This window comes from Nycticebus coucang, chromosome 5, assembly GCF_027406575.1.
Source record: "Nycticebus coucang isolate mNycCou1 chromosome 5, mNycCou1.pri, whole genome shotgun sequence".
NCBI lineage: Eukaryota > Metazoa > Chordata > Mammalia > Primates > Lorisidae > Nycticebus > Nycticebus coucang.
In genome coordinates, this window is record NC_069784.1 from 25,055,110 (window position 1) to 25,069,528 (window position 14,419).

Genomic DNA, 14,419 nt, shown 5'->3' on the forward strand with positions numbered 1-14,419 from the left:
AGACAAAGAAAATATGTACCAAAAAAATCGATAAAACCAAAAACACATGACAGGGAGAGAAAGGACTAAAAGGGTTTTTATACTCTAGTCGGCGTTATAATGATTAGTGTGCCAAATTTTGCTATATATTATTATTTTTCATATTTCAAACGGAAGAAAGGAAACATTACAAAGGAAAACAATATCTAAGATAACCAACTTAATCCAAGCTTTCATAATTGAGCTATGACAATGAGAAAGTTTGGACACTAATTTCTCAGGTGCCGAGATGAATCATCTCTAGTTGGTGGTAACACAAAATGCCAGGAACTCGGCTGTGAGCGCGGGCGGGTTTCCAACCACACTTTCCCTCGTGAAGAACGAGCGGACTAAACACGGACCTGTCGTGAGGATTAAGAGTTAAAACCGGTCAAGTTCTCAGAGCAGCTCGGGTCAGAGGTACCGGCTGGCCAGGGGTGCTCGCTTTTATCTCTATCAGCGTCGCCCGCCCCCGGGCGCAGCCGAGCTCCGGCCCGACCCTCCTCGAGGACTGAGCCCCGAGGAAGCTGGCCCAGGCCCGCGGCCACTTCCGCTAGAGCGTGAGCCGCCCGAGCCCGGACGGCAATTTACGGGCGACCCCCAGCACCGCCGCCCCGCGCTCACCGCGGCGCTCCGTGGCGCGTCCCGCACGCGGACGCCGGCCCAACACTCAGGGCCACCGCCGCTGCTGCTGAGGGCTGGAGCTCGCCACCGCATCCCCATCCCCCACGGCCCGCGGACAACCGTCCCAGCCACCTCGGCCGCTACTAAGGCCACGAGCGCGCCAGCCGCGGCCGCCCGGCCCCGCCCCCAGCCCGTGGGCCCGCGCTCGGGGGTGGGGGTGGGGGCGGCCGCTGGCTCGCGCGCCGGGCGCTGGAAGCTGCGCCCCAGCCTGACACTGCACCCAAAGTTGCGGGACGGGTCGGCCACCCTAGCCTTGCAGCCGGACAGGCGCGCGACTTAAGAGAAAGTCTCCAGATGACCGGATGCGGAACTCTCAGATGAGCAATCGACATTTCTTCTAAAGTACTTCACCGGACCACGTTTTCCCTCTCTCAACCCCCACAGGTAAAGTGTGACACAGGCCTGGCTCAACCCCTTTCTGCCCCATTTGGCCTCAGAATGAGAGAAGAGTCTGAGAAAGGTGGCAGGATTAACGGGCGCAGCAGAGGCCCTGAAGCACATACCTCCCGTATCAGACTACACGCTGCAACATTTCACTGATCTCTGTGCTGGAACACGCAGAAAGAACTGATGGCGGGAGAAACGTGGGAAGAGGACCATGAACACGGATGGGAGCAGGGAGCATAATTATCACACACAGGAGAGACAGAAAAAGACACAGAACAGTGTGCCAAGAGAAGGGGAAAGAAAACGGAGAGCAGACACGGGAAGAGGGGAAAATTGAGGATGGCAGAAACAAGTGGAGGCAGTGAGAGAAACAAGAAAGACGAGGACAGACTACAGAGACTGGGAAAGGAAGAACGCGTGACAGAGCCAACAAGTGGAATAGTGTGAACAAGAGAAAACACTCCTTGACGAAGAAAAGAGGGACACCTCTCACATCCTTGAACCTTACAGAGAAAACAATGTTGGGGAAATAAATTTTGCCTTTCAGGTGCTACTTGGAAAAGAAAAATACGAAAATGCTCAGCTCCTTGGTAACTTTACTCCACACTGGATTTTCAGACTCAACTTTCACAAATTTCTCCCTTAAACTCCAAACACAACAGTATCAAGGACATGCCACAAATACTCAGAAAACCTCAAAACCAAACTTCCTTCTAACCACACTGGAAAAGAAAAATGCACCACGGATTCTCACCATGGAAACCAATGATGCCTGGACTGAAACAAATTTGTAAGAGGAGACAAAGGAATCCCCAGGACAAAAAGGGGCTGGAACGGTGCAACTATGATTAAATCATAAATAAGGTTTTTGGAAGCAAATTTAAGGAAGTTCCTCAACCTCAAACACCCACTTAGATCTATTTTTAAATTAATTCTTTGCACGTATCCACCATTGCCCTTAATAAAGATGTGCTCCTAACTAAAACAGAACTGGCAACCTCATCCACAAGTTTATACCACCTCATTCCTAATGGAGAAAAGGTGTGTGGATAGAGGTGGTGGTGTGGCAACGAGAAAAAGAAGTACACAGGAGGGAGAGAAAAGCTGGGAAAGAGAGACAAAGAGGTGTGAGAAGGAGAGAGAAATTGTAGAGGGAAAAGAGAAGGAACAGAACAAAGAAGAAAGGAAAATGCAGAGGCAAAAGGAGGCAGAGAAAGGGAAAATGAGGAGACAGATGAAGATAAGAAAGACAAAAGTGGAGAGAAAGAGAGAGACCACCCACTGACAGAGAAAAGGGAAGAGGGTCACTTCTCACATGCAAACAGTTCTGGGGGAAATGAAGCCAATTAGGCCCCTAGTTTGTTACTTGAAAACTATGAGAACCTGAAGGTCCTTGATTACCTGGCTACATTATTATCTTTCAGACTTAATTTTTCGGAATTTTACGTATTAAGCTGTACCAATATCAAAAACACTACTAAATACACCTAAAAACCAACCATTTTTTTCAAACCCTATTAAAAAATGATGTACCATGGACACTCATGAAACGACTGTTGATTCAAAACTGAAAAATACCACTGGGGGAAGAGGTAAGGATTCTGAGAGCCAAGGAGGGTGGGGAAGGGCAACTCTCCGAGAGCTCAAGGGAGCAAAGTCTACCCCTCATATCGCTCTAGGTTATCCCATACCAGATCTACTTCTAAACCATTCTAAAGCAGCCAACTCTTGTGCAAAGGACTGACAAAGAGTGAGTCTTCAATGCATATCAGATAAATTATAAGGTTTTCTGAAGGAAAATTTGGTAAGTCTCAATCTCAATCCTTCTCTTAAATCTCTTAAAAAATACATTATCTGCCATTCATCCAGTGGATGACATGTGGAAAATGGCAGCTCACTTTTAATTTTATAGGGTTAATTTTATTAATCCCCCACTTGCATTTTAAGTTTATGTCACACACATAAGTTTTAAGTATGAAAAGTACTTTACTGCAATAATACCTTTCTGTAAGTCCAAGTTTCTTGGTTTATAATAAAATAATTATTGTGTTTTAACCATTATACTATTGCCTCTAGTATTTTTTTCCTTTCAAATAGAAATTCACACCCTCTATGGTACTGCACTTGAGTCAGTCATTCTGTGCAGCCTCAACTTACATATTCCTAAAATCATCTTCATGTGTTCTCTTCAAAACACCTGTGACACCAGACCAAACAGATTAATGTTCTACGTCATATCTGTACGTGGTGACATCATCAGTATTGATAAATTTGCTAGATAGGTATCTTCATATTGCTAAAGTTGATTCTATAGTGTAGGTAGCCTAGTTTTCATAGCAGAATATTGATCTAAAAACATTTGACAATGTTTGGTTGTCATACTTGGGGTGGGGGATTCTACTGACATCTAGTGGGTAGAGACCAGGGCAGCTGCTGAACAGCGCATCCTACATGCAATAGAGAATTCTAACCCCTAACAAAGAATTATCCAGCTCAAAAGGTCAACTGTGCCAAGATTGAGACAGCCTGTTCTAGATCCAATCACCACTTTAGAAGCTGTAAGACAAGAACATGTTAAATTATATCACAGGACACATCCAGTAAAATCTGGACCATGGACCATTTTACAGAATAAACATGATCTCTTCACCAAATAAATAAATTGTTAAAAAAAAAAATGGAAAGAAAAATCTGTGGATTAAAAAATACTTAAAAGATACATCAAGTGCAGGAATAAATAAGACCAGACTTATCCTTGCACTGTAGTAAACAACTATAAAACTGGACAAAATATTTATTGTTTATAGACATTGGACTATACACAGTACAGGACTGTGATCTCTGATAGGACCACAAATAAGTCCTAAAAATGATCCCAACTTTCTGCCTAAAGGAACACAGACCATGGCACAGGAATGGGGAAGCCAAGCAGAGCGTGGCACTCTTGCTAAGCTGAGGAGCAGGTTCATAGTCCCAGGAGAGTGAGGTAGATAGAATCCATAGGACAGAGCACCAGAGAGGAATGAAGCAGATAAAGAAAGAGCTCCAGAAATTTGCACAGGGAATTCCTTAATTCTCCTGCTGAACATTAAGATGCACATGTACAGGGGTAAAACACAAGGTTGAGCAAAATTGTCCAGCAAGCTATAGCTGAACAATTCCCAGGTTTCTCACAGTGCTAAGAGAACTGAACTCTCATCAGAAGAAGTAGAGAGACCTGCTGAATACCCTGGAGGAGATCCTACAAAGACTTGTAGCACATCTAACATCTCCTAATGAAAAAGTGTATTCTAGACTCACCCCAATGAAGCTTAAAAACAAGCACATTTTGTAATTTTTTCCTTTAATCTTGTTCCATTGCCCAGGCTGGACTACAATGACACAATGAAAGCTCCCTATAGATTCAAACCCCTGGGCTTAGCAATCCTCCCACCTCAGCCTCCCAAGTAGTTGGGCCTACTGGCATGTGCCATCACACCTGGCTAACTTTTTATTTTGTAGACATGGGGGTGGGGGTCTATGTTGCCCGGACTGGTCTTGAACTTCTGGCCTCAGAAAATCCTATTTAGGCCTCCCAAAGTGCTGGGATTACAGAAATAAGCCACCACACTTAGCCATTTTGTAATTTTTTAAAAGCCAATGTTTAAAACAAAAGTAATAACATGTTTTAGCATTTACAACATATACAAAAGTAAAATATATAACAATAGAGTGAAGGAGGAAGGAAATGAAAGTATATAGCACAGTTCTTACATTATAGGTAGAATAGCATAATATTATTTAAAGGTATACTATAAATCTCCAGAGATATAGTTAATAACCCAATAGTGGGCATAAAATAAAATTCCAAAAACTTAATCCAAAAGGCAAGACAAGAAGAAAAAGAAACAAAGAACAGATGGGACAAATAAAAAAAAAGCAAGGTGACAGACTAAAACCCAATCATACTAATAATTATATTAAATCTAAATATTCTAACCACCCCAATAAAAAGGCATAGATTTTCAGACTGAGTAAAAAAGTAAGACCCAACTATATGCTGCCTATAAAAATAAAGACTTTCTAGACATGGTGGCTCACACCTGTAATCCTAGCACTTTAGGAGGCCAAGGAAGGAAGATTGCTTGAAGTCAAGAAGCTTCCATTTTATGAAGTTAGAAAACAAAGACTAATTTATGCCCAAAGTAAGAAAAAGGAATGAACTAATAGGGATACAGAAAACAGATGAGAGAAAAATTCAATGTAATCAAAAGCTAGTTCTTTGAAAAGATTGATTAAATTCACAGATATCTAGCTAGACTAATGAACAAATAGAAAAAATACAAATTACTATCATGAATGAAAAGAAGGGACATTAGTACAGTGACTACAGATATGGAAAAATACCTTGAAAGATGCAAATAACTAAATCTGACATAAGAAACAGAAAATCATTGAAGAATTTAATTAATAACTAAAAACTTCCTCCAAAGAAAACTATACCAGTGATGTAAACACTTTTTCTTTTCTGCTTCACGTTGGAAGAGTAAGAGTTGTCTTGGGCCACTTGTTAAATACAGGAACACTCATGAAAGTCAATGAGAAAAAAAAAGTCCATGCATAATTTCAAGATGTCCCACACCACAAATAAGCAAAACAGTCCTCAAATAATCTGCATGTGGCCAGTGGGCCACAGGTTGAACACCCCTGTGTATAAGCTTAAATGGGCTTCATTGATAAAAATCCATTGAATCAGATAAAATAATCCTACATAAACTCATGAAAAATAGAAGAAACTGAATACTTCCCAATTTATTCTATCAGGCCAACATTACCCTGATACCAAAACCAAAGATATTACAAAAAAACTACAGAATAAATCCATAAGACAAGTATTAGTAAGTCAAATCCAACAACATAAAAAAATTATATGTCATGAGAAGTATTTGTCCAGGAATGCAAGTTTAGTTTAACATTCACTAGAGAAAAACCATGTGATCATCTCAAAAGAAATACATAAAGTATCTGATAAAATACACTACCCATTCTTGAAGTTTTCATCAAGTCAGCAAAGTAGGAATCTTCAACCTGATAAAAAGTATTTATAAAAAACCTACAGCTAAAAAAACAAAAACAAAAACAAAAACTAAAAACCTACAGCTAACATTATAGTTGATAATGAAAGACAATATTTTCCCCTTAAGATTAGTATCAATATTGTTTTTTGGTATGTAATTATTATTTGTTTGGGATTGCTTGAGATTAATACTTGTATGCAGTACAAGTATCGATATTGTTACTTGTACCAAGTACAAGTACCATAAGAGAAAGAAAAAAAATGCATTCAGATTGAAAAAGATCCTGTAATCCTAGCACTCTGAGAGGCCAAGGTGGGTAGATTGCCTGATCTCACAGGTTTGAGACCAACCTGAGCCAGAGCTAGACCTTGTCTATAAAAATAGCCAGGCACTGTTGTAGGCGCCTGTAGTCCCAGCTACTTGGGAGGCTGAGGCACAAGAATCACTTAAGCCCAAGAGTTGGAGATTGCCGTGAGCTATGATGCTACAGCACTCTACCGAGGGCAACATAGTGAAACTCTGTTTCAAAAAAAAAAAAAAAAAAAAGAAGCAGAACTCTATTCAGATGACATGTTTACATATCAAAAAAATCCTAAGAAACCTAGGAAGGAGTTACCACATCTAACAAATGAATACTGCCAGAACACAAAGTCAATATACCAAATCAATTTTATTTGTATATACTAGCAACAAATGAACAATAAAATTTTAAAAACAAATATTATTTATAATAACATCAAAAAACAAGACATTTTTAGGAATAAACTGAACAAAATGTGCAAGATTCCAAATGGAAAAATCTAAAACACCACCATAAGAAATTTAAGATTTAAATAAATCAATAGGTATACCATGTTAATGGATCGGAAGACTCAGTATTCTTTTTTTTTTTTTTTTTGTGGTTTTTGGCCAGGGCTGGGTTTGAACCCGCCACCTCCGGTAAATGGGACCGGCGCCCTACTCCTTGAGCCACAGGCACCGCCCCAGTATTCTTAAGATGTTAATATTTCTCAAATGAATCTCAAACAATCCCAAACAAAATCCTTCCAGGCTTTTTTGCAATTTATATTAAAATGTCAAAGATCTGAAATGGCAAAAACAATTTTTAAAAAGAACAAAGTTTAAGGATTTACATTTCTTGATTTAAAGATTTACTACGAGTATAAGAGTCAAGACAGTATGATACTGGCGTAAGGAGAGACATACAGATCAACAGAATAAAATAAAGCCCAGAAGTAAACCTACATACCACATACCTTAGAAATAATGCCAATTTAAGTCCAAACTACCACAATAAAGTGTATATCACAAAGAAGTCACACAAATGTTATGTTTCCTAGTGTACATAAAAGGTATGTTTATACTATACTATAGTCTATTAAGGGTGCAAGAGCATCATGTCTGAATAAAATGTATGTACTTAAGTAAAAAATACTTCATTGCTAAAAATGCTAACAATCATCTGGACCTTCAGTGAATCATGATATTTTGCTGGCAGAGGGTTTTGCCTCCATGTCAATGACTGATCAGGGTGATGGATGCTAAAACTGACGGAGGCTGTGGCAATTTCTTAAAATAAAACAATAATGAACTTTGCCACATTCGTTGCCTTTTTTTCAAGAAAAGTTTCTCTATAGCATTTGAGTTAGGGCCTTGCTCTGGATTAGGCTTCCATTTGGTGCTGTTTTATAGAATTATATCCATAGTAAAGCTTTCATAATTGGAGTCGATCCTCTCAAACCCTCCCACTACTTAGGCAACTAAGTTTACTCAATATTCTAAATCCTTTGTCATTTCAACAATGTTCATAGCACCTTCAACAGGTGTAGATTCATCTCAAGAAGCTGCTTTCTTTACTCATCCACAAGAAGCAACTCCTCATTTGTTCAAGTTTTATCATGAGATCGCAGCAATTCAGTCACACCTTCAGGCTCCGCTTTTAATACTTTTAATTCTAGTTCTCTTGCTATTTTCATATCTGAAGCAACTTTCCCCACTGAAGTCTTAAGAACCAAACCTCAAAGTCATCCATGAGTACTTAAATCAATTTACTCCAAACACCTGCTGATGTTGACATTTTGACCTCCTGTGAACCATGAATATTCTTTTTTTTTTTTTTCCTGAGACAGAGTCTCACTGTGTTGCCCTCAGTAGAGTGCAGTAGCGTCACAGCTCACAGCAACATCAAACTGTTGGGCTTAAGCGATTCTCTTGTCTCAGCCCCACGAGTAGCTGGGACTACAGGCACCCACCATAATGCTCAGCTATTTTTTTGGTTGCAGTCGTCATTGTTGTTTAGCAGGTTGGGGCCCGACTCGAACCCGTTAGCCTCAGTGTATGTGGCTGGCACCCTACCCATTGAGCTACGGGGCACCAAGCCAACCATGAATATTCTTAATGGCATCTAGAATGGTGAATCTTTTCCAGAAGGCTTTCAATTTATATTGTCCAGATCCATCAGAGGAATCACTACCAATGGCACCTATAGTCATACAAAATGCATCTCTTAAATAATAAGATTTGAAAGTCAAAATGACTTTTTTTCCATGGGCTGCAGAATGAATGTTGGGCTGGCAGGCATGAAAACAACATTAAACTCCTTGCATATATCCATCTGAGCTCTTGGGTAACTAGGTGCTTTGTCAATGAGCAGTAGTATTTTGAAAGGAATCTTTTTCTGAGCAGTAGGTCTTAGCAGTGAGCTTAAATTAGTCATTCTGTAAATAGATGTGCTGTCATCCAGGTTCTGTCATTCCATTTACAAAGTACAGGTAAAACAGATTTAGCATAATTATTCAGGGCCCTAGGACTTTCAGAATGTAATGAGCAATGGCTATACCTTAAAATTACCATCTGCATTAGCCTCTAACAAGAGAAATCTGCCTGTGCTTTGAAACTTTAAGGTTAGGCACTGACTTCTCTCTATCTGTGAAAGCCCTAGATGCATCTTCTTCCAGTAGAAAATTGTTTTGTCTACCCTGAAAAATCCATGTTTAGTGTAGCCACCTTCAATTACCAAGCTAGATCGGGGTAACTTTCTGCAGTTTCCACATCAGCACTTGCTGCTTCACCTTGCACTTTTATGTCTTGGACATAGCTTCTTTCCTTAAACTTCATGAACCAGTCTCTGCTAGCTTCCCAGTTTTCTGCTATCTACAGTTTACTTACCTCTTTCAGCCTTCATACAATTGAAGAGAGTTAGGGCCTTGCTCTGGATTAGGCTTCCATTCAAGGGAATGTTGTGGCTGGTCTGATCTATCCAGACCACTCAAACTTTCTCCCTATGAGCAAGAAGGCTGTTTCACTTTTTTATCATTTGAGTGTTTATCAGGGCAGCACTTTTATAATTCCTTCAAGAATTTTTCCTTTGCATTCACAACTTGACTGCGTGGCACAATAAACCTATTTTTCAGTCTATTTTGGTTGTCAACATGCCTTCCTCACTAAACTTAATCACTTCTAGCTTTTGGTTTAAAGTGAGAACTCTTGTCTTTTACTTGAATACTTCAAGTTCACTGTAAGGTTATTAGCCCAATTTCAGCACTGTCATGTCTCAGGTGATAGGTAAGCCCAAGGAAGGAGAGAGACGGGAATGGTTTGTTGGTGGAACAGACAGAACACACACATTTATCAGTTACATTCGCCATCTGATATGGGAGTGGTTCATGGTGCCCCCAACAATTACAATAGTAACATCAAAAAGCTGATGATAACAGATCACCATCATAGATATAATAATAATGATAAAGTTTGAAATACTGCAAGAATTACTAAAATTTGACAGAGACATGAAGTAAGCACAGGGTATTGGAAAAATGGTGCCACGCAACTTGCTCAATGGAGAGTTGTCACAAACCTTCGGTCTGTAAAATACATAATACTTGCAAAGTGCAATAAAACAAAGCACAAATAAATGAGGTATGGCTGCATATGTGGTTGACTGAATTTTGACAGAGGTGCCAAAGTAATTCAAGGGGGGAAAATATTTTTTTCAATAAATGGTGCTAAAGTAACTTATCCATGGGAGTAGGCAGACCAGTGAATCTCAACCCTTATTTCACAGCAAACCCTAAAATTAACTTGACATATATCATAGACCTAAGCATACAACCTAAAATCATTAATCTTTGAATTTAAGAGCCAGGAGTTAGGCTCTTACGCCAGGCTACTTGTTTTTATAAATAAAAGGATTCTGTGGAACACAGCCATGTTTATGTTTTGTCTTTTTTTTTTTTTTTTTGGCAGGGTCTTGCTCTGTTGCCCATGATGGAGCGCAGTGGCATGATCATAGCTCACTGCAACCTCCAGCTCCTGCACTCAAGTGATCCTCTTGCATCAGCCTCCCAAGTTGCTGGAACGGCATACACATGCCATCACACCCAGCTAATTTCTTTTATAAGGTTTTTTAGAGATGTGAGCTTACTATGAGGCCCCTTGAATTCCCAGCCTCATGCAATCCTCCCAACTCTGCCTCCCAAAGTGCTGAGATTACAGGTATGAGCCACCACACTGGGCCTATGTATTGTCTGTAACTGATTCTGAGCTACAACAGCAGAGCTGAGTACTTGAGGCAGTGTGGCTTAGAAGTCTAAGATTATTTACCGTCTGGTCCTTTTAAGAACAAGTTTAAAGATCTTTTTCTAAAGGAAAATATGGGAGAAACTCTTGGGAATGATTTCACAGACACAAAAGCAAGAACCATAAAACACTGACAAACTAGACTTCAAAATTTATAGCCTCTGCTCTTCGAAAGACAGTGTTGAGAAATGAAATGCAAGCCACAAATTGGGAGGGAGGGAATCTGACAAAGGACTTATATCCAGATTATATTAAGAACTTTCACAAATCCATAATAAGAAACAAATAATTCATTAAATAATGAGTAAAAGTGAACATACACTCCAGAAAAGAAGATATACAATTGGCCAATAAGCACATGAGACATTGCACAACATCTTAAATACCAGGGAAATACAAACTTAAACTATGATAACTACTAAATAGCCACATGAAATATTAATTTCAGAAAGTCTAAAATACTAAATGCTGGTGAAGATGTACATAAAGTCTAACTTTAACACAATGCTTCTATACAAGGCACATAATTACTGACCATTTCTGATACAGGTAAACATATTTTTAACAGACAATCCAGCATTTCTTATGTGCCAAAGAGAAACATGGCTTGTTTGATTATCAGAGTAATAGTAGAGACAAAGAATAAAGTATAAACCCTCCATGAAAATCCTTATCCATGCGTACTCTACTCTTCCTTTCAGAACTCCTTGTCTCTTTACACATAACCACAACTCTATGTGTTGTGGCTCATCACCACACTGGAGGTCAGTGGAAAATTACAAACAAACAAAATAGCCTGCAAAGCTTCAAAGCAGAAACATGAAAGCTGGATCAGTGACATCTTTGGTATAGAGTGAGCATCCTAAATCTGAAAATCTGAAAATCCAGAATGCTCCAAAATCCAAAAGTTTTTGAGTGTTAACATGATGCTCAAAGGAAATGTTTATTGGAGCATTTCTGATTTGGGACTTTCAGATGTGAGATGCTCAACAAATAATAATAATAATAAAGTGAGGTTTGAGTAAGCACTTGAAGTAGGTAAGGAAGTTAGCTAAGTAGACATTTGGGGAAAAAGCTGCCTAGAAAAACCAGCAATTCTGCCCAGAAGGGCCTTTCTACCTTCTGTGCTTATTAAAATAATTCTCTAATCTTCAAGCCCACACAAAACATTACTTCCAAGAAGCATTTTCATTTCCTCCACTAAAGATAAATCATCCCTTCATTTTCCCACAGGACATTAAACATATTTTTCTCAGAAAACCCATGATATTATGCCTTGGGCCTTATTCAGTATTATCTATTGCTACCAAATAACTGGAAAGGTTCTAAAGAACTCTGTCTAGCAGAGCGGGATCAAGCTAAATTTTTTGAGTGAATGCTAAATGAATCACAAGTGGCTTAAGAATGAAAATTCTTCCAATATGCCGGTGGGCCTGAGCTTCATTCAATGTAGAACTAACCCTCTGGGACCAACAGCAGCGGCTGCAAAAGCCCAGTTCCCAGGTCAAGAGCCTGTATGGTGGGGAAACATAGTGGGGAAAGTGAAGGTGCTGGGAGGTGGATCTTCTATTTTAGGGAAGTGGGGAGAGATGTAATGACCAGCCACCATACATTCCCTTCTATTCCCTACTAATCTGGGGACTGAAACATTCTCTACCGGGACATATCTTTCTTCAAGTTCACTTTTAAACTCTTCTGAAAATCAAGAGGCATGTAATGTAAAGCTAATGAAGCCTAAGCATCAGAGTCCCTCACTTGCACAGTTACCACAATACAGAAGCATTTCTACAGAGGCATTTCTGGCAAATTGTCTAAAGAAACCAGTGAAGAAAGAGACCTAATCTCTAAGACTCCCTTAATTCGTTGTGATTTCTGTACTTATTCTCAATATTAACTTTCATATCTAATTTTGAATTATTTTTTTCTTGACTAGGGAAGAACAATTTCTAAACTGAATGAGGAAGCCAGGCTAATAATTCCCAAAGAAGAAGGAAGAAAAAAGGTGAACTGAAAGAAAAAGCTCCACGGCTATGTTGGCTCCACTGAGGTCTTGGAACTTTCACAAAATACCTCCTAACACTCCTCCCCCGAAAAGATCCATCGTTAGAAAACAGAGGATGTCAAAGATCAAAAAACACAACGTAGAACTCCACCCTGGGTCTCTTAAGAGGGGTAGTGGTGAAAAAGTGAGATAAATATATCAGAGGGGACAAATCAGAGAGGCCCAAAGACAAGGAGAGTCCTTGGCTACTCTGTTTCGCCCAGAGCAAGGCCCTCCCCCGGAACTCAAGGTTTCTGTCCCAGACAGGGTCCAGGACACGTAGGGAAACAAACTCCCAGGGATCCGCTGTCCCAGGAGTACCCTCTCCGCACGGTATCTGAAATCTCCAGTATTCTGCAAAACGCACGATTTGACCTGGAGCTTCCGCTGGGAAAAAGCGGGTGGGGAGAAGACGTTAAGGGACGGTAATAAAGGGAGCATAGCATAGAGAAAGGGTGGGAGAGGAGTGAGACGTGGTGACAGAGACGCACCAGAGAGGGCACTTGGAGAAAAAAGGGCAGGAGGCTGTTTTTGCACCTTTAGATCTCCCTCCCCCAAAGTAATAAACAGCCAGGGACTAGGTGAGGGGAAGAGTGGTAAGAAAAAAGTAAATATGGAACAGGAGATCTCTTTTATTTTACTCAACCTTTGCATTTGTCAGCCTGAAATTCCAGAAAACCTCACTAAACTTCCAAAAACGATTCCCAGTAAGTTGAACGTGAAAACCCAGAGAACCACACAATGGGGGGAGGGCAAAGGAGCCCCTGAATTCCGCAGCGACGCGATCAGCACGAGTGACTGAAAAAGGGACAGGGGTGAGGGACGCTAGGGGGTCTGGAAGGGAAGGAAAGTCACCCGACGAGCCTCTCCCCGGCAGCCGCCGCCGCGTCAACTCCGGGAGCTCCCCGGGGCCGGCGGGGTCCTCACAGCGCCCGCGTCCTTCCCGCGTCCTCCCCGCGGCTCCGCGCCCACCCCCCAGGCGCGTGCCTCACGTCAGACCCTCACGAGGATCAGCAACCCCGAGGACCCTGGCCCGCGAGCGCCTGTCCCAGCGCAGCCCGCAGCCGACTCCGCTAGAGGCCGCGGCGTGGGCTGCTCGGACCCTAGACGGCAACTTGCGAGCGCCCGCCGCGGGCGACCCCAGCCCGGGGCCCCCGACGCCCCACACTCACCGCGGCGCTCCATCCCGCGTCTCGGACGCGGACGCCGGCCCAACACTCACGGCCGCCGCCGCCGCTGAGGGCTGGAGCTCGCAGCCCCCATCCCCCACGGCCCGCGGACAACCCGCCTAGCCGCCGCCACCTCTGCCACCGCCCCTGCAACTACCGCCACGACCGCGCTGGCCGCGGCCGCCCCGCCCCTCGCCTCACGCCGCCCGCCCCCAGACCTTAGCCTATTGGCCGGTGCTCACGGGGGCGGGGCCCGGCGTCCCGCAGCAGGTGGGGGAGGCTACTGACTCTTGTGCTGGGCGCGGGTGGTCAGCAGCGCCCCAGCCTGACACTATACCCAAAGTTGCAAGACATGTCCGTCGCCCTTGCGCTTGCAGCAGGGCAGGCGCGGCGACTCACAGAAAAGTCACCTTTTGCAGCCTCCAGCAGCGAGCAGGTCCTCCGTCCTTGTTGCTTCATTGGACATTTATTTTGCGGACACTATG

The 14,419-nt window shown here is 42.0% G+C and overlaps 1 protein-coding gene across 4 annotated transcripts in view; it reads right to left on the bottom strand.

Annotated features, from left to right (window-relative positions):
* Positions 1-14,097, bottom strand: part of ARHGAP29 (Rho GTPase activating protein 29) — a 75,121-nt gene extending 61,024 nt beyond the window's left edge. The window contains exon 1 of one of the 4 annotated variants that reach the window (XM_053591761.1): positions 13,938-14,097. In XM_053591761.1, coding sequence (XP_053447736.1) covers positions 13,938-13,950 — 13 coding nt within the window. In that variant the 5' untranslated portion in view covers positions 13,951-14,097. Of the gene's footprint in view, positions 1-642; positions 663-13,937 lie in introns of those variants that run through there. The other 3 variants (XM_053591759.1, XM_053591764.1, XM_053591760.1) reach the window with 3 other exon arrangements.
* Positions 14,098-14,419: the final 322 nt, after the last annotated feature.